Source organism: Gasterosteus aculeatus, chromosome 16 (genome assembly GCF_964276395.1).
Source record: "Gasterosteus aculeatus chromosome 16, fGasAcu3.hap1.1, whole genome shotgun sequence".
Taxonomy (NCBI): Eukaryota; Metazoa; Chordata; class Actinopteri; order Perciformes; family Gasterosteidae; genus Gasterosteus; species Gasterosteus aculeatus.
Window position 1 is genome coordinate 13,886,817 of NC_135704.1, and position 21,435 is coordinate 13,908,251.

A 21,435-nucleotide genomic window follows, 5' to 3' on the forward strand; every position below is an offset into this window, starting at 1 on the left:
ATGCGGGGGGGAAAGGTGGAATAAAGCCGAGCGCGGTCCGCTTTCAGAAGTCGCTCTTTTCAAATAGGACTTTGTCTCCTTCTTCACTTGCTTGGATTCATAACTTCTTTTCTTTTTTCCCCCCACTCAAATAATAAAAAAACGCGTTGGATAAATACGTGTCAATGTGGAAGTGTATCGTAGCGGGGTCAAAGTGAAAACGAATGCGTGCTTTGAGTTCCGTAAAGGTTAAAAGGTGCCACATAGAGGGGAAAATACACTTGGATGAAGATTTAGGTCAAACTGTCTTATGGGACTAAACTCAAAATGATTAGTTATTCCCTGTAATAAACACACCTATGATATAATGCTTCCCACGTGCTGCTCATTGCCGTTCATGTATTCAGAACTGCCCCACACGAAGATGTCCGCCCAGGTTTGAGTGATTTAAAGTGTAACACCAATAAAGTAATTAATTGCATCGGAATGAGCCTTTAATGGGAGTAAATCGACTCTGCTGTAATTACATGTTACAGCAGCACGTTCTGGTGAGAAAGTAACGCGTCCTGGGATGGAAAGTATCGGCCTCCAGCTCAGAAAAAGCATTTCATGTCTGATAGAAACATTCAAAGGGTGAAAGTTAACCGGGACAAATAGAACCACGAATCGAACAATCGATTGATTTTTTTTTGTTGTAACACACCAAGAGAGGAGACCGATAACTATCCCACTGAAGCTTGTGTCTTATTCATACACAAATGATTCTTAAACGTCTGCATTACTTCGTGCGAGTTACTCAAGAAGTTGCGTCCGAAAATCGAAATGTGTCTCCTTAATATCGGTTAATCACGCCATAGCAAAAAAGTGGGCTACTCCCAATGAATCGATCGTTTCGATCGGCCGGTGCGCCACGTCGCGTGTCAGCTGTCACTTCTTCGTGATTTGGAGATTCAGAAAACTGCAGGAGAAAAAAAAAGAGTAAATTAGTAAAAAGGGATTGTGTCGAGGTGAACTACTAAAGGCCCCGAGAGAGTTTGTACTTTCAACACACGCAGAGACACACACGGTCAACACGGCAAATAGCGTATGAGCTGCACAGCTGACTGTGGGAAAAGGGAAAGAAAAAAAATATGTATATATATACATGCTGCTGTTTGTGTATGTGCGTGTTTGCTTTGGAGAGAGCGAGAGAGCAAAGGGGGGGGGGGGGGGGTGATTAAAAAAAAAAGGCGAGGACACGGAGACACAAAGAGAGAGAGAGAGACTCAAAGTGTCAATACGTGAGAGAGACGGGCCCGTTCGCTTCACCTTTCCCAGACGTAAATCCTGCCAGAGAGTGTCAGTGTCGAGCTGCTCCGTCTCCGCGTTGCGCACAAAGCAAACAAACAGCACAAAAGTCCGAATGAAATGTGTATTAGGGCGTTGGTCTGATCCGACTCGCCTTTCCAGTCTCTGTCACGGGCCTAGTTCAGAATACAAGGGAGGGGGGGGGGGGGGGGGGGGGTAATAAAACCATCGTGAAGTTCGAAAACTCACAAAACCGGCGCCGTATTTTACACTGAGTTCCATTGTCGGACAGCGCAGGCCTTTACATCACATTTGATGCCGACTGGCCGACTTGTTTATTTAATGGCGGGACGCATCTGCGCTACTTTTAAATGCATTGATTCACGCTGACAACTGCCAGGTCTTTCCCATATTGTTCACCTGAGGGTGCCTCGTGTTTACACCAAGAAAGGGGGCAGGTGATTATGAACTGGCCCCCAGAGTTCACAAAGGAGGCCCCTCTGCGAACTTTCGATTATTCGGCGGTCGTTAAAGCCTCAGTAAATTTGTAATAACGTGTTTTGACTTCATATTACATGGATATCAGTTAATATGAAAAACGCATTAAATATTGTTTTACCACTTGGAAGGCTCTGTGGGAATGTTCGTTGGCTTACTGGAAATCCATTGATTATTACGGAATTAAGACGTAGAGAGAAACATATTTCCAAGCCGGACGAACGTGCTCTTTGTAGTGGCTCAGGAGCAAACTTAAATTGTTTTTATTATTTCCCTCCCCATGCACAGAAAAAGAAAGAGGTCTAGTTATTTTCCCAGTAATTCCCCGTCCCGTCTTATCCACTGCGTTTAAGAACCTTCCCCCTGTGGCTTTCAGGTCGTGTATAAAACTTCGGAGGGAAAAGTTGAGCGGAATATTATTTCTTTCACGGACTCATTAAAGCTTTTGCCTGGAAATAATATATCATATCAAAAAAATATATATGTATAAATATATATTTGTTGTCAATGTTAAATCGGGGGGGAAAAAAGCATAATAACAAGTCGGGGGCCGCCCCGCGGTGGTGCAGCACCGTGTCCCCCTTTTACGTGGGGCGATGTTCGCGCGCAGCAGGGCGTCGCGAGGCCGCGGGTATTTTTAGCCGGCTGGAGGGAGGCTCGGCCCGCAGAGGCCGGCGCTGAGGTCCCGCTGGGACAGACGGTCGTTTGTGAGCGATGGCACCTCTCACAGGTGCTGCAAATGTGCTCACACGCGCCCCTTCTTTGAAAATGAACGCGATCATCTACACAAGTTAAAGGACTTTATATTCATGTGTGTGCATTGAGCAAAGCTTGAGCTGCAGACGGAGGGGCCCGTTTTTTCATTTCAACAGCAGGCGTTTTAGACTTCAGATTGAGATATAACCCAAACAAACAACAACAACAACAAAAAAGATGTGGGCTTTTGTGGCGTTCTTAGTGTGTAAAGACAAATATGATAATTCAGCACGTGTGCAGAGGTGCTGTATGCCCGTAAGTGTAAATTTCAGCCTACATGCCTTCTGTGCCTATAGACAGTAAGTACAAGGCAGATGGTATATGGATGGAAGAAAGAACCGAATGAAAGAAAGAGAGAAAGAAAGAAAGAAAGAGGAATGGGGGCAGAGGGGCTGCAGCAGCAGCAACATCAGACAGAGCGACTGTGCACTTGAATAATTCATAATGGGAGGTGAACACTTCACCCTTTAACACAGACACAAGTCGCCCCGCTCTGCCTGCACTGCGGCCTGCCAACACTCCACATGCGCAGAGAGCGAGCTGCACGAGCTGCAGCCACAAAGCCCCCCTGCACGCTGTTTACAGCGAGATGGTAGATGTTTGCGCGGTTCCCCCTCCCCTTCTTCTCCAGTCCGGGTGGAGCGACACAGTCCAGATGGAGGAGGTCTTGCTTTACTGATCAGGCCATGTGTTGTTGATCCTGCACCGACTGACGGCTCCTTCTTCCGCTCGTCCGACATTTTAATTGTGTCTTTGGCGCGGGGATTACGCTTCGAATGGGTCTTTACTGGAAGCGAGGGGCTGTTGGCTTTGACTGTATGCTGGATATTTAAGCTTAATTTAGCTGTTAAATTAGAATTACATTTACCGGTTTTGACGATACAGCAAACGCGCATCAACTAGCACACCCTCCATGCGTTCCCATCCTTTCATGAAACCTACAGCAGGACGTTCCGTCCGCGTGCAGCCAGAGGTCATTCTCAAACTTTTCGTGGTGTTCGATGGCGGCCTGGAGCTTTATGTATTGATTCACCTGTTTCTACCTCTGCGATGAATCGCTCGCTCCCAGACAGGCTGGCTCAGTCTGCTATTAATACTCCTAGTTCCCGTTCAGAGGCACTCCCTGATGGGGCAGGGGCTACATGCTTGGCTGACGCTAGCTTGCTAACAGACCGCGCGCGCGTGTGTGTGTGTGTGGCTGAGAGGGAGTGAGAGTGAGAAAGAGACTCTTTGTGTATACACTCTTATTTCGTGCCTCTTTTGAGCACCTGTGTGCAGGCACAGTGTGTTTTTAGTGAGCATCTGCAAGACTGCGTGCGCTCAGTAAGCAGGCGTTCCTTTATGTTTTAGTACAAACGCATGTGTTTAACGATGCGCGTTTACACGCTTAGCTCCTCGGACGAAGGCCGCATCTTGGTGCGATTTGGTCATTTTTGCATGCATTTGTGTTTGTGTGTGTGTGTGTGCGTGCGCGTGTGCGTGGGTGATGATTTCCTCAGCCAAGTGCAGCTGGAGGGGGCTTTTTTCCCTCCACCGATATGAGAGCCGTCTAATTTTCTGCTATCAAATTCCTCCGCTTGGCCCAATTTGAGTGGTAGGCTCGGCTCGTTGAGAAATGTAAATTGGAAGCAATGGCCCTGCTTGCTGAGCTGCTATTATCTGACATGAACAGATAGCTTCATTAGACTCTAATAGGAATGTGTCGACTGCCACTCAAGCGGCTGAGTGGCTCAGGTGAGCCTCAATTCCGGTATTTCAAATCCAGAATTTTGGTAGTTGGTGTGTGTTCTCCTCCACTTTCCCTTTTACGCTCTTTATTATGCCGCGGCGGCTGATAGTTATCAGACTCGCCTGAAGAAAATCGCCATTTCCAATCTCAACCTTTATTCTCGTGTGAAGCAACAGTTCAGTTCGTGCAGCGGGAAAAATCACTTTAGTCTGCGTATTCAGTTCTGCTCGGGACTGGGAAGCAGTTTTTACAATGCCGCGGCGGCCATTCCCGACCCACGAATACTGTCCTCGCCTGTCGCCGGAGACGCGTGTCCCCTCTTTCCCACTGGAGCGTCCAACGGGAGAGTAAAGGGAGATTGTACTCCTCGTATTTTCACAACGGGTGGAGCTGCAGCCGCGGGGGCCCGACTGCACCACGGCTGCTTCACTTGGTCGTGTGTGTGTGCGGGCCCTTCGCTTGGGTGAGTGTGTGTATTTGTGCGTCTGGGTAGGCCCTGTTTTGTGTGTGTTGAGCTGTGGACTGATTCGCTCTCTTGATGAGGAAAGACGCTCACTCAGTTTCAGGTTCAAACTTAAAAGAGGAGAGACCATCAGAAGAACGGAACTTTTGGGTTCCACCATCTGTCTGACGCTGATTTTTCATCCTGCACTTTCTCGTGCATGTTATTAATCACAGCAACGCCGATTTTTTTAATATTCCTTGGGAGAATTGTTACTATTCAATAATAAATCTATATCGACAACTTATTTTCCCCAGTTTTACTGTTGCTATTGAAATATTTCGTGCTATTTAATTTGAGGTGGCTGTGTTTAGCTATCGTGTCCTGATAGACCCAAACAGACGTTCTAAGTGGGGAATCCTCGGAGCACGAGGCGGCCTGCACATTCCCCCCTCCGTATGTCATGGTCCATGCTGACAGTTGTGCTCGATGACAATAACTCACACCACAGCCATGTGAACACACTAAGAATAGTATCGCCAGAGGGGCACATTTCGACGTCGGAGTAGATTTCGGCCCACATAAAGGGTGGGCAAGTAGAATCTGTGATCAGCACTTTGGCAGTGTGAACTGATTTGGTGAGAGGAGGTGTGGAATAAAAGTGCCATCAGGTGACCGCCATGTCATGACACCGAGTACTGACACGGCTGCTGTGGGAGCATAATGTTCACCGTATGAAACCCTAACCCTTAACACTAATGGACCGTCTAATTTTTCCAGATTCCTCGATGAGACACGTATTTCCTTCTCCGCATCTCGGACTCTGTTTCGATGTGAATTCATTTTTAGCTGTAAACACAAAAAAAAAAGAATATTACAACAAAAAAAGAAAATGAAATAATGGAGTTTTATTCCGTCCTCGGTGACGCATATTGCCTTTCTGACCAAACTGGAGATTACATCTGAATTTAGATCTGATGTGGTTGTGCTTCCGATCGTCATGTGTCCGGGGCGTAACGAGAACAGGGGTTAAGAGTCAAAACCGAGGAGATTTCTTGTTGGTTTTTCTTGGAATGTTGGCACCGTTTGAGTCAAACATCTCTTCAGGATATCGCTGTTGTCGCCAGGTTTCTCCCGGCCAACTTCTGCTTTGATCCTCTACACAGCGAGACAAGAAAGCTGACTCTCTCGGCTGGTCAGCGTAGGATGTGTGTAGCATGTTTGTGTGGTCGTGTATGTGTGTGTGTGTGTGTGTGTGTGTGGCAGCTGAGTAAATAAAGTCACGATCATCGCTGGAGGTTGGCGATCCCTCCTGTGGGATTAGATGAAGGCTAATTGGGGCTAACAAGGAGTAGACACTCACATGTTCTCTTTGTTTTCCCTTTCTCCTTCTCACCACAGTCAACCTCTTAGACTCTAAAGCAAGCCAAGGGGAGTTGGGATGGATTTCCTACCCGTCGCATGGGGTGAGTACCCTTTATCTCTACATCTACCCACATCATGTCTCCTTATGCTTACATTTGGGGGGGGGGCAAATGAACTAGTTGTTGGATTCAACCGCACACACCACACGAAATGGGGATTTTTCATCTCCCGTGGTTCTCCCTGTGCCTTGTTGACCCAATGAGCCAAGTGCAGATTAACCCACTTCTCTTCAGACGCTTTTTTTGGTCCATTCTTCGTCTCTCGGGTTGAAGGTTAAGCATTCGGAGCTCGCCATATGGTCAAGATGCTTAAGGGAAAATGCACGGTGCGGGTGTTTGTGTATTTGAGTGTGCATGTGTTTAAAGGGAGATTAAGGCATTAAAGGATTTTAGGTCGTGGACAATAAAGCATCCACACAAGATACCCGATAAGCTCCTTTTTTAGTAAATATTACATCGACACCATTTTACTGTTGTTGCATGGTAACGTTGTAATTCCATTGTTAAGATCTCACTTGTTAATCCATTTGTTCTCAATTGAAAATACGCACCATCCCATTTGTCACACATAAAACACTACTGTTGCTAGTCCCATAAAACACACTTTTTTCAAGTCTGTGACACAAAAATACAAAACGAGAATTCTTAAATTCCATATCAAAGTACTCACGTCCGTATTTTGGCTTTGGTGTTACTTTCAGTCACTGTGTATTGCACAAATATACATCTTAACACCTATATTTAAAAGTTATCTTTGCTGAAATGGTGTAACTTTTTTCTACACAAACAAAACAATCTGATTACATTTGGAAACTGTCCAGCTTTGAGTGCCGTTGTTTTGGGGGGAAAAATTCTCAACAGCCTCATCTATCAGGGTCTCTCTGCCAGAGTCCCTCCGGTGGGCTCCCGCTTAGTGTTTATTTGTGTGGCTAGTTAGACTACTGTGCCTTAGGGCCGGCCCACACCTACAAACACACACACACACACACACACACTCATAGAGACACATTTCCTCGTTTCTTCTTTATTAAGTGTTAGAATTGCTCCTCGGCAGTGGCTTACGGTAATCCAGTCATTTGCTCCGTGGAGCTGCCAGACTTCGTTTCCCTCGGCCACATACTCTGCCGGCACCGTCAAATCCTCCGTTTCTTCACCAGGGTGAACCACAATGAAAGGAATCACCCAAAAGGAGAAGGCGTTCAGTGCGATCGATGTTGTGCAATAATAGAAGTTGAAAGTGTAGGAAAATGCGATATCGGAAACTTGATCCAATGATCCCACTCGGAATTGATTGGAATGCGTGACGGTGGGAGGGGGGGGAATACGCAGCAAGCTCTGCTTTATCTCACGTTATTTACTTTGGGCGAGTTCAGAAAGAAAAAACGCGGTTCAAAACAATGCTGCAGGATTGGGAGCCAATGTCATTCAAAAAGAGGGCGATTCCACAGAGGCAACGCGGGGATGGCAGAGACAGAGGCGTTCAAAGGGAAGACAGGAAGAAAGGGAGGGGGGAGGAGTGAGGGGAGGACCAACAAGGATGAAAGAGAGGGACAGCGAGAGAGAGAGCGAGAGATATTGCTGATGATCAAGTCCTCAAGGTGAATCATCTGTAATTACTCACGTCATCCGCTGACTGCGCTCTGATAAGCAGCCTGCCAGGAGAGACTGCCGTTCACAAATGATTTCTCATAATGTGGCAGTGGCACTGAGCACCCTCGCACACACACACACACACACACACACACACACACACTCACGTTGATGGAGAGGCCATGGCTATTGGCCTACTGAGACACACCGTGCTTTGGTCCGAACAAATTAAGAGCTTAGCCTTCCCAAGACGTTCACTCCGGAGCCACCGGCTAGACTGACAAGTGCATGTGTGTGCGTGTGTGTGTGTGTGTGTGTGTGTGTGTGTGAAGTGCGTGTGATTTCAGATATACTGTTATCTGTCTGGGAGGCAGGCTGATTGCTGAGCATTGTCCAGGGGGCTTAGCCCTTCATAAGACTAAAGAGTGTTAAAGATTACATTCTTGTGTGCTTTGAAAGCATTCTTCAGCAACAAACCAACACCCCAGACACTGGCTGTGCATACAAAATAGAAATAATGGGCACGTTCAAAGTGAAGTCCATTTTTCATAGGAGCCAGCGGGGGATTCCACAACAGTCTTGTTTTGTCTTCAGCAAGAAGTGCAAGCTTTGCTTAGCTGGTTTTTGTGACAACTACAATGGTTGAAAGGTTTGAATATTTAAAGTGTAGATTTAAAAAAGCTTTCAAAGCCAGTATTTTTCAATCCAATAAAATCAAAACTTGACTTATTTTAAAACCGATGTGTATTGATAATATGTTTTTTCCTACAGGGCGTCCATAATGTAAACGGGTATTTTTGGTCTCATGCAACGTCCATTAAAATCTACACGTTATCTCCTACACGATCTCATGCGTCGATCTTCACTACTAGTTGTATTAGTGTAGCGTGTGCTATACAACAGTAACAATTTCACACAACAGCTTTCTTTTTATGCCTGAACATCAAACAAGGTTCCTCATGGGATTAATTAATTTAAAAAATAGCAATAAAATGAAGAAAAAAACTGGAAATGTGCGTTGCTCGGACAGTGCAATGTTTTGTTTTTTTTTACATATTTGGGCTCCTCCACAGCACCGTGTAACTGGTTAAAAAGGGAACAATGGGGTTGACTGAGCTTTTGTGTCCAAAAAGAAAATGATTGACATCTATAGAAAAAAAGCCAACAGTCACAGTGTCAGCTTTGCATATGCTGTCAGCAATAATGAAAAAATAATTGAGCTCCCACAGACTCATTCACATCTCACATTCCAATTCTCGGGCTTGAAAGAGGAGGGGGGCAGGCGCAGTATGGTATTATATTTTCGACTAGGTTTACCCCTTTAGCGAAGGCTCCCCTTCCCCACCTCCAACCCCACTCCCCCCATGCACTGCTACTACCACCCCATCGGCAAAATCAGCCTGACCAGCATAACCCCCTCCCCGAAATAGAGAGAGTACAGAGAAAAGCCCAACGGAGATTAGCAGTGAGAGCAAGGCCCCAGAGAGGATGAGGAAGCATAGGTTTGCGGCTACTTACCTCCTCGTACCAGCTGATGAAAATGCTCTGACAGACATTAAGTAAACAGCTGGACAGGACAACATATTCAAAATGACATCAAATCCACGCCTTGGTACAGGAAATGCTTTAACCTTCCCCCAAACAAGAAAACATCAGCTTGATTAAAAAGCATAACAAACTAGCCATGAGTCACATCTGCCAATAGAACAAATGTGCCCCACAGTATCAATCGATTGCAGATGTGACTCACTGGTAAAGGATTGAAAATACAATATTTTCCAGGATCCCCTCAGCAATCGTTGCAAGGATTAAACAGGAAGAAGAGAATGCATGAAGTGTGTATTTAGGTTTCCCCCAGGACCAGCTGATGAAATGTCCTCTGACTGATATGCTGCAGTTGTTGTGTCTGTGACCCCCCCCCCCCCCTCCTGACCTCTATGGAGCCCGAGAGCTCTGCACTTGTTGCGGTGCTCCACTTCCAAGATTTACCCTCTGCAGCTGAAGCAGCAGTACGGACAGTCGAGGATACACTGCACCTGAACCCGGCTTCTTCCAATCCCGCCTTGGTATGAATTGCATTGTTCCCCTATAGTGGTCCCGGTAACTCCCCCATTGACCCGCCTCTCTTTGAAGTGGGCGAGCTGGTGTGCTGACTGGGCGACTGTGAGACGTGCCTGTTGCCGCCGTTGTAATGTCAAGAGCAGATCGAGTTACCACGCTCCATTTTACTGTCCCTTAAGCCGCTTCACCTACCTACAGCACAGATCAGACAGAGCGGGGGCTACCACACCGAACTGTGCCCCAGCTAGGACCATCGGGGGGTCGGGGTCAGAGGTCGCAAAGACCGGTGTAGGGTGCTTGTGTTGTTATATATCAATTAGGCGACAGCGGGAGGGAAGGGGGTGGGGGATTCTGCACCCACACTGCTCCCTCCCCCCACACACCCCACCTGGAATCACAGAGGTGGCTGCTCACTTTAGCAGGCCTTTATTTATCCCGGTTGACACAGAAACAGTTTTGCACATTTACAGTTGTTAGTCGCTTCTGGTGGCGAGGCGCGGTCACAAAATGTTTACTTTGGATTTGGCAAAGTTTGGTTCTTCACGCTGATTGTTGTATATTTACAAGAAAGTACTCTCCTAATGCTTTTCTGCATCTGGATGCTGGATGTGTGATGTGCAATTCTCCAGAGAACAATCTTCACGTCACAGAAAAGGTGGCATTTACCAAGGAAAAGAGCTGCTCGAGTCGGTTCATCTATTCTGGAATAGGATATAGCACCTCTAACACACACACACACACACACACACACACACACACACACACACACGCACGCATCGATACAGTTGCATACACAGACACCTGGATTTGATTTGGGGCAAACTTCCGACCCCTCCCAAAGACAGTTTTAGAGCAGAGAGCAATCACTCGCAGTCGCTTTGGATTTAGCTCCGGTTTGCATCCCAGTGGTGGACATGAAAGTACATAAAGGGAAAAGACGTAAATCCTGCAGCTCTCCCAGACATCTGCTTACAAAGACGGAGATTTATCCAGACACACACACACACACACACACACACACACACACAGTTTATGCAGAAACACAAATGCATAGAATCCCACAGCGTGCTCATACACAGAGTAGGGAGTGGATCATAGTTCCTTTTCACAGCCCACAAACACAGTTGCAAGCTCAAAGTATATCGGCACATGCAGAGTAGTGCGCAAACACTGTGCCTCCCCTCCCCCCCCTCTTACCCCCCCCCAGGCCACTTGTTCCGTTTCAGCCGGAGTAGCTAAACGTTTCAGGGTGACGGGAAATCAAAGGTGGCACAAAGAGATGCAGCAATAATATTAACAACAAGGGGAGAAGCTCTTGACACGGGCAGCGCGTGAGGTGGGTGCGATCCAGAGTACGTACTTAAAGCTGCTCAATTTACATTTGCGCTCTCCTCTTAGGTTTTTTATATATAACGTTAAATGTTTTATACGTGGCCCTTTGCTGCCATTGTGTTGAGACTACAAGCAATTGTGTAGAGAGGCAAAGATTTACAAGCCACCCGGTGCTCCAGAAATTCAATTCATGAATGTTTGTTTTCCTCCTTTGAAGAAGCTTTGGTCTTGTATTTACACGACTTTGGCACCAGAGACCAGGGTTTCCATTACGAGGTCCCTGTTGAATTTTTGATACAAATTGGTAAAGTTTAGAAAGATGATTTAGGTTTTTTTTTGAAAATGAAAGAAACAAGTCATTTTTAAACCTTGTAAACAAAACCGTAAAAACTATTAGTCATGCTGTCTGTTACAATGACACATACGCATAAACAAGGAAGGCACGTGTATACAACAAGCTCGCTGTGTCAACACCTTCATGCCCACATGGCTTTTTTAGATAAAGTACATTTTGTCTTAAGGTAATATCCTTAACCAACAGAAGTTATGCATCAAATCAGCACAAACGAGTCGATTCTAAGTTGGGCCGCTCTCCCTCCTGGCAGAAAGTATGTACTGTGTACATAAAGCCTAAGCAGATTAGGATGCTTTGTTTGCATTACTCTATGTAAGTACATTGTCTTATCAAACGTAATGTCAACAGTCACTAATCATACTGGCAGCTTCCGTCTTCCCTCTGCTCGCTGTTTGGTCAAAATCTCATCGGAGAATCGCTGTTGCATGTCATCACATCGTTATTTCCACATATATTTTAAGTCAGTCTATCGAGCGCGAGGTAAAGTGAGGCGAAATGTTAACCTCTCAGCATTCGGCCCCACTCGGCACGGTCTACTTTGCCTGTTATTGTTAGATACGGAGACAACTTGGACTCGCACTCAGATGAATGAGGTGACGCCAACGAAAGCATGACGGGGAGACTAAACACCAACGGAGTCTTTGCCCTCAATTTCCCTCCCGCTTTATCTCCCCCTCCCTCGTCCTGGCGCTTTACTTCAGCAATATCTCTCTTACTTTCGCTGCCTTCTCTTCATTATTCTTTCTCTCGGGGGTTGTTTCATTAACTTTGCTGAGATGGAAAGCAAGAGGCCATCCTTCAGCATAAGAGCTCATTGACCCCCGCGCACGCATCGATGTGCCCCCGCGCCGACGCAGCCGCACACCAAACCGTGTAATGGAGAAGCTCGACTTCCTTAGCTCGTCATTAATGTCTGTGTTCAGGCTGAGAGCACCTGCTGTGTCCGCCTGCTCCGGGACTCTAAACACTTCACATGAGCCTTATGTGAATGTATATGTGTGTGTGTGTGGGTTTATGTTTCCATTAATGCTGGTGTGAAAAGAGCGATAATTCAGTTTCCACTTACCCAGAAAGTGTTTCTCTATCTCTCTCTCTCTCTCTCTGTAGAAAGCACTGCTCATTCGGGCATACATCAATTCGGAAATTTCACAGACTACAAAAAAAAAAAGGAGACAGAAAAAGCATCCATTTACACATTTAGGCCCATTCGTTTTAATGACTGTCATTTTAACCACAATGAGCCCAGTGTTTCAGGTGTTTGCCCATTCATCATCGCTCCGATTCAGTGTCGATTTGCCCCGGACGGCGAAGCCAAAGCGCATGATCAATGAGTCTTCCCGCTGTGTTGAATTCAAAAAGGAATGACCCCGCTTTCTCTTTTCTCCTCTCCTCTCATTGCTTACTCCCAGTGGAGGGAAAATGTAAGATAGACACGAACGTCCCTGGTATACACTCACATCTGTCTGTACTCCGTAGCTTCTTTTGTGTCATAGTGGATTCAGCACGTTTCTTTTAGTAACCGTAGCTCTGTGATGCAAATAACCAGCAGCTTGAAAGTCCTCATTTGTAGAGAAAAAAACCCAAACATGTTAGTAAAAGGGTGGAAAAAAATCACTATAGGATCTGGCTAATATTTAACAACAATTAGGCAGCTTCCCACAAATTTATTTATTTTCCAGACAGGAAATCACACGTCTCTGAGATATTTTCCCAGGGCTCTGCGAATCTGGCCCAGGCAGCAGGTTTGCTTTTAATTAATTTGAGTAATTATAAGAGATCTGGTAGTGTGATTTTTCACCCTAAAGTGTTTATTAGATGCTTAGTATTCAGCTAGAGTGAATCCGAATCTAAATAATTCATCTGTTAATGCTTACAGGGTAGAAATAACTTTATTTTTCTCTCTTCTGTCTACTCCTCCTTTCCTCTATCCTCCTCCTTCCCTTTCCTTCAATGATTTGTAAACCCTATTTTACCTCCTTGCTCTCTGTCACCCTCATTTCTTCCTCTTATCTTCACATCTTTTTTCACCTAATCTTCTTCATAACTTTCTTAACGTTTCCTTTCCTTATCTCCTCCCTCCACCACCCCCCTCTTGCTCTTTTAACCTTCAATTTCCCCCATTTTTTTCCTCCTGCATGTGATTCTCTCTCTCTCTCTCTCTTGTGTTCCTTGCTCCTTCTTGTCTTCCGTTTCTCTCCTCCACCTCTCCTGCTCTCCGTCTTTTACAGTGGGAGGAGATCAGTGGGGTGGATGAGCACTACACTCCCATCCGGACCTTCCAGGTCTGCAACGTGATGGAGTACAGCCAGAACAACTGGCTGCGCACCAACTGGATCTCTCGCCAGTCGGCCCAGAAGATATACGTGGAGCTGAAGTTCACCCTGAGGGACTGCAACTCCATCCCGCTGGTCTTGGGCACCTGCAAAGAGACCTTCAACCTCCTCTACCAGGAGACAGACGACGACCAGGGGAGCCACTTCAGAGAACACCTGTTCACTAAGATAGACACCATCGCCGCTGACGAAAGCTTCACCCAAATGGACCTCGGGGATCGCATTCTCAAGCTTAACACCGAGGTGCGTGAGGTGGGTCCCATGACCAAGAAGGGCTTCTACCTGGCGTTCCAGGACGTGGGCGCCTGCGTGGCTTTGGTTTCAGTGAGGGTTTACTTCAAGAAGTGCCCCCACACGGTGAGGAATCTGGCCTCGTTCCCCGACACGGTGCCCATGGACTCCCAGTCGCTGGTGGAGGTCAAAGGCTCATGCGTCAATCACTCCAAAGAGGAGGAGGCGCCGCGAATGTACTGCAGCACGGAGGGGGAGTGGCTCGTACCTATCGGGAAGTGCCTGTGTAACCCGGGCTACGAGGAGAGAAGCAACACCTGCCAAAGTAAGACAGCCTCTCTTTCTTTCTTCCCCCCCCCCCATGTGTTTTACTCATCAGTTCTCTCAAACTTCCTGTATTTGTCCTCTTTCTGTCCTTGTTTAATATACTGTGTGATGCAATGCAAAGCTTCCCAGGGCCGCGGAGCGGGCAGAGTGTTTGGTGATAAGAGCGTCACACTTAATATCTGTCTGCCTAGAATGTTTAATGTCTGGCCCCCCAACCTTTGTGTATACGTGTGTGTGTGTGTGTGTGTGTGCACTCTGTAGGGTTCTTTTGAAGGTGGGCCACACAACAGTGTCACTGCACAGCTGTTCATGTGTATTTCCATGCGTGTGTGTGATGTGCTTTCCAGGTCTTTGAGCTTCGTAGCGCAGCGCGCATGAGTTCAATAGTAATCTTCTGTGTGACACATCATTAGCTATGGGAAGATCTTAACCAGAGTAGCAGGGATGGGACTGATAACCCTGGAAGAAAGGAGTGGGCTGGAGCCGATGGTGAATAATGGAATAACTGCGGCCGTGGTTGCGGGTGTTGGTGGAGTCATGAACGGGGAGACGTTGGAGCCTGTGGATACTCGATCTCCCCCCAAAGTCTGTTGTTGGCTTGGAGGTGGTTATAAAAGCCCCAAAGTATATGTCTGCCTACCACGCTTTACGTTTCATTTTCAAACTGTCTGCGACATCATCATTTTTCGGCGGCTCTCGGTGCTGCAGAACTCACATATTGCTCCTTCAAACGCTCACCGGCTGATGGTTCTACCAACAGGAACAACGGCTCGCAGATATCTTTGTTAATTGTTCTTTCATAGTCCTTGTTCCTCGTATTTTCCCTGAATCTGACCTGAACTACTCAGACATTAAATACATTATGCTCCTTAGTGACTTTTACATCCCCTTTGGGATCAAGGAACCAGTGGGTTCAAAGGTTAAGTGTCACAATGGGCCTTTCATCATACAACATCCCAGTGTGATTAAGTCTCACTGTGTAATGGGTTATTCGCCTCCCGTTTGTTTATTTTGGCCTTCTCTTGAGAAAGAACACAGACATAAAATAACTAGATAACTTAGCTAAATTTAATTTCCTGAATGTGGCTTCTGCGGCCTGTGGAGCAGCTTTCTTCAATTACAGTTACAGAACTTCATCAGCGTATCTCTGCGGCAAGATGTTTTGCATTTGATTCAAATAGATGCTGTGTAAAACCCACATGCTATTTTTAAACACCACGGTACCTGACGTAAAATGCCACTAGAAGTGGCATATACTTAATGTCATCCTCTATTGATTCATGTTTCTGTATATTTAGTTTGACCATCCTAAACGGAGGACTGCTGAGACGGCATCTGCCATCAATCCCCACCTTTCTCTTTCGCCGCGGCCGCTTCCCTGTGGTCGATATCATACTCGATTTGCTCCTCACTCTGCAAGCCAGATGCACCATCTATTTGAAAGAAGCCCCTTTCTTCGTGCTCTACATCGCAGCTGTTCCACAATGGCTTTAAAGTGTAAGAAGTTTGAGGGGGGGGGGGCAGTTTGTCTTTCGTCCTAGTTTTTGTAGCTCGTCCCAAATGGTCCCGTGTTCATCCACTCTGTCCTCTCCAGGGCCAAGCCCAGTGATAATTAAAGATCAAAGACAGTCTCCCAGGTCAAGCCCCTGCTGTCAGGGCCAAGGGAACCTTTTCTTTCCGGGGTTGCGGACTGCAGACGAGCCCGTCTGACTGTCCAGATGCCAGGAGAAACTCCGTCACAGGTGTCAGATAAAAAACGTATGTGGAAAATGTAAACGGATAAAGGGGAGATGTAAAATACGCAAAGATGGTTCCAAACAGACCTGGAATCCGTGCCATTTAGATTATTAACTGTGTGGTCATGACGTGTATCATGAGAATATCTCTCACATGGAAGTGTCGCATGGCTGCATACAATAATTTATATTGATTCATTAAAAGGGAAAATATCCTTAAATTATTTTAAAAAAGTTTAGAGCACACACATTTGAAAGGAAAATTCGATGTAGAAATAAGAACAGGACAAACGGCAGACCCCTGTGCCCTTTCGTACCACCCTCCTATCGCTTCCTGTCCCTCTGTGAATTCTGTGAATGTTTGGATGTATTTGACAATCTCTTATTAGTTTCAGAGAGGTCTAATGGACTCTAATAAGGTCTTATGTTACCCTGGAGTGGGACAGCTGCACCAACAGGCCCTCACAGCCCCTGTGTGCAGCCGTCAGGGGCCCCAGCACGCAGCTCGCCCTCCAGGCCCTGCGTGTTAACAGATAGATGCGTGCATGCGTTAGGTTAGGTCACCGTACGCACAGAGATAGCGAGAAAGATGAAAACATATTCACGGACAGATACAGCCTGCCTGTGACAAAACCCACTGGTCACATTTGACCTCATGACTCCAAAGATAAGGTTAATCACGTCTTCTCATTCCATAATTGGATCCCTTATATCGTTGTTTCGCAAAATTGAACAAACAAAAGGAGAGTCGCTGTAGACACGCAGGTTGTCAGGCAGCAGTACGTTTAAGAGTTTAGAACGGAGGTGGTTGGCTTTTAATGTTCCCTATCAGATGTGGATGGAGCACCTTCACTGAATATTTCATGCTTTGTTTTCTTTGTCCAAACGCCTCGAAGCAGCATCTTTTGTTTACCTAAGTCTCCGCTGTGTGTGCGGGATGGCGAGCGAGAGAGAGAGAGAGGACCAGAGCAGTTGTCTTTGTTTACGCAGACTCCAAAGTGTGTTTAACCGCTAAAATAGAATACACTCTAGTCTTGCTCATTATCCTGCTGGCGGCGTGTGTGTGTGTGTGTGTGTGTGTGAACACAGATTCCGTCCGACGTCGGTAATAGGACGTTGGCGCGCAGGATGCGAGAAAGTGTGTGACCGATGCCTGCATTGCATATTTCACATGACGCAGACAGCGTTGAGCTCTGAGCACATTTTGATATTTCGTCAAAAACCTCGTCATTCGTCGGCGCTTTAGCGGACGCGGCGCTTGTCACACTGCACGAGGCGAATGGACGTGTCAGTCGTCGTGAGCGGGCTTGGGCCTTTCCGTACAGAACGCGAGGCCAGATTTAATCTTACCAAGTCAGCCTTTCATGTGTCATTAGAACAGACCGGAGCAGGTGAACCAACTCCCCTATCTACCGTCAGTGTGAAATTCCCGCAACCCTAATTTGATCCTGAAACAGCAAACGGATGTATGTCCGTCGGGCTTGAGTGCGTTTGAGTGTGCGCTGCAAATGCTCGCAGCTGTTCTGCTGTATGTCGCGCGGAGAGCCAGGTTTACATTCTTACTGGATTTATCGAGACACACAATCCTCAAACTGGCCACTACTATAATGCTTATTATAATTTAATATTAACAGTGCATCCGTAGACGCAGACTGGAGTGACTGGAGCCTGAGTGGCTGGTTTTGCACTTTCCGTATCTTTGTGTACGTGAAAGAAGTGAGAACTACAGTCAACTACCGTGTTATTTTCAGGACAATAAAAATATATTTTAATTCTAGTGAACAATTTTTCCACTGAGGATACATGTTCCAAATAGCAAGGCCCTTCTCTCCTTATTTGCTTCCTTTTTTTCTTCTTCCCCGTTCTCTCTCCTCCCCTCCGCTCACCCCTTGTGGCTGACGGTCTTGGGCGCCGGTTCAAAGGCAGCCGACCATCTCCTGTCGAATGGTTTATATCACTCCTCACTCTCTAGCTTAAGTGATTTAGCTGCTGTCCTCATGCACGGACATGCTTGGCTTTCAAGCAGACACAATATACATCCTTCATTGGCTTAGTCACGGCAAACCTGACTGCTCCGGAATGGTTCACCATCCATTTTATCACTCGGTATGAAGCGAAGATGTATTTGGCTTCAGCGAGGAGTCACATGCTGAAATGTTATTGGTTTTGCTGTGACTGCCAATGAGTCTGTAACTATGTTGCATTTTATCGTTTTGGGTTGGGACAACATAGTGGAAATCCAGTGCAGCTGGTGAAGAAAATAAATGTTGGCTTGCACAAAGGAACCCACATACTTTCATGGTCATCGATCAGATCACACCAGAGCAACAGTTTGGATACATAATGAAGTGAGATACAATAGGTACTGAGATGGCAGACTCCAAAACGATGCCATCTTGCTAGGTGTGTCGTTGTTGGATTGTTTTGGGGTCTCTCTGCCCCCTAGTGTTCATAAACGCTGTCATGCAGCTTCGGTTTCATTTTTATTCAATCTAGATACAATGCACCAAATGTGACCCGTGTGAATTTTTATAGTCGCACCCAATTATTTTCGTCCCAATTAAATTATTTTGATTGATGATGAATATTTTTGCTCAGATATTTATTAATCGTAAATACCCGCAGAAGAAGCAGAAGAGCTGTGGTTATTCTTAAGTGTTCTTTCTTACTCCTCTTTTTTACCCACATTGTTGTGCTTTTTGTGTATTTGTTCAGGCAGACTGCGCTGTGGATTCATGGAGCTAGTGGCGCTCCTCTGCTCCCTCGGAGGAACTCTGTTTGTTTGTGTTTGACATTATATAACTACCCGGCTCTCCACAAGAACACGGCAGCTCTCCACACAACACCGCACCTCTCAATTACAACATATAATCCAGCAACGCGCTATTATTACCACATATTCTTCTGTTTCCAAATACGATGCTTAATTAGTATACGTGCTTCTCTGTGTGCATTGCAGCCTTTGTCTCTCCTCATCACGGCTCCCTGCTACGCGCTCCTACACATTCACCGTGGGAGCTGCACAGTCGATCAGAGTAGAACAACAGCCTGTAATTCTTCTTCAGCTCCTTATTGAGGGGCAACTTACAGTACCCCCGTTGTTGTTGAGACTCGGTTGTCACTCAGACACAAAGCCAAAGCAGTCCAATGAGCTCATGCTGTCCTCTGTGTGTGTTTGTGTGAATGACGTGTTATACTGTAGATGGCTGCGCTCTAACACCGCTGCTCCATTGCATCAGTCTCCTGCTCTCTTGTTAGTCGAGCTTTGTGTGGAGGGTCTCCTCTGCTGCAGCCTTTTGGCTGTGCACTGCCTGGCATGCTGCCTTTTTGGAGCTGAACACGAGAGGAGGGACTAGAAGAAAGGACGATGTTTGAATTGAGTGCTCCAGTGAGATAGACCTTGAATTTCGATGTAATACAGTATTTGATGAATGTAAAAAAAAAAAAAAAAACGGCTAAAGCTGATGGCTGAAATGTATTGAGATTATCTCTGGGAGGCCACGCTTCTGACAATCACCTCGTCATGTCAAGTCGTCTTCAAGTGCATCCTCAGTTTAAGCTATATCTCTATTTGTGTCCATTTCTATCTGTACCGTTTCCATCAATGCCCACAACTTCAGTCCCTCTAGTACTGTTTGAGTTTTTGAAGATCTTTCTAGATAATTAAAGCATGCCGAGAAGCCCGCAGCAACCGTACTGACTCGCTCTCCAGAACTCAGCAGCAGCCGCGGGAGGGGAATCCGCGTGGAGAGAGGGAAAGAGAGGAAGGGGGAGTGAAGAAGAGAGAGGGAGAGTTAATGAGCATAGTGTTAATTAGAGACACCATTCAGCTGTAGTCCAAAGGCGGGAATTGCTCTCGGAGCGAGGAAACTCAGCAATCCCTCTGTAAATGCTCATGTACCATATGGTGCACGACTGTATGTGCGCATCTCGCATAAATCAGCAGGTGGAAAGGAGCCAGAGCGCATTCATATGACCATCCATCGCTGTACATGCAGATTAAAAGAGCGCACGAGTGCGTGTCTGTTTGAGACTCAGTCGCTCTATCAGTTCTGTTGCTCTGTGCACACTTATAAAGTCCTCAGGCCGTGCCGCTGTGTGTGTTTGTGTGTGTGTGTGTGTCAGTGTGTGTTTGCCTGTGTGAGTTGGTTTCTGGCACAGATGACGAAGGCTGCAGCCAAAGATGCAGAAAAGGTTTGTTCATTCGGGGTGTTATTGCCTGTTTGCTTTTCTCTTTATGGGCCTTCTGGAGCAGGCCCCGGGGCCCCCGGTGTGAGCCCGTCACCCCGGGGGCCCCCGGTGCTCTTAGGACTTCAAAGATGTTGGTAACCACAGGCTCAGGAATTCAACTTAACACACAGACAAATACACGCACACACACACACACACACACCTACATCCACACACACCCAACCAGGCCAAGGCCAGAAAAGGAGGGACAGATAGATGGGGTGTTTATTTGTGTGAGAGGCCCTCGGCTAGTTGACATGACCACTTCACAGTGATCCGTCTTTGTGTGTGTGTGTCCGTGCGTATGCGTGCATGTATTTGTTTGTACTGTACGTTGAGCCATTGTTCGAAATGTGCGGGCAAAAGTCCAAACAACGGAAGATAAGGACAGTTATCGCGTGTTTGTGTGCGTTTCCTCAGTCTTAACACTGACTGACGACCACTGTGGGACTGCCGACATTACGAGAGCGCGTGAGCTTGTGTGTGTCTGTGGACGGGCAAGGGACAGAGGGATGGACACAGCGGGGAACGTCCTGTTTGACAGACACAGTGGATGTTTGGATACACATGTAATGTAACAGGGGAGGGAAGTAGGACACGGGAGTCACTCCATCATTCCTGATGGATGGGGTGGAGCATGCTGGGGAGGGAGGAAAAGGGGGGAAGCGAGCTGTCACTGGGATATATAACCACACTGAAAACTCTGTTTCTTGATTTGCCACAAATCAACATCCACAAAGGCGGACACGTAGGTCATTCTTTTATTTATAGTTTATTTTACGCATGGTTCTCTGCGTCATGGTTCTCAAATGTTGCAGTAAGTTAGCTGATAAAAGGATTCAAGGGACATTTACAAAAGTCAGTACATATTAGCTCATCCTTATAAAAGTCCTCAGTCTGAAATATATGTTTTTTTTGCATGCAAGGAGTGGAAACCTACACGCCATTAGGGATACAGAGCGAGCGCAGTGAGCGCATCAACAAGGCTTATTCCAAGTTTTGCATTCAATTATCATAAAACAGATGAAAACACCGTAAAACTGCTTTTAAATAATTGAATTAAAAAGTAAAAATTGTAATTGGGTCGCCCAATCATTTACTATTTGCAATTACTAGTGATCCTTG

The 21,435-nt window shown here is 46.3% G+C and overlaps 1 protein-coding gene across 8 annotated transcripts in view; it reads left to right on the top strand.

The window, feature by feature from the left end:
• epha3 (eph receptor A3) overlaps nt 1-21,435 on the top strand; it is a 75,734-nt gene that overhangs the window by 1,076 nt on the left and 53,223 nt on the right. For all 8 annotated transcript variants that reach the window (XM_078091387.1, XM_078091388.1, XM_078091385.1 and 5 more), the window contains exons 2-3: nt 6,093-6,157; nt 13,682-14,342. In XM_078091387.1, coding sequence (XP_077947513.1) covers nt 6,093-6,157; nt 13,682-14,342 — 726 coding nt within the window. The remainder of the gene's footprint in view (nt 1-6,092; nt 6,158-13,681; nt 14,343-21,435) is intronic.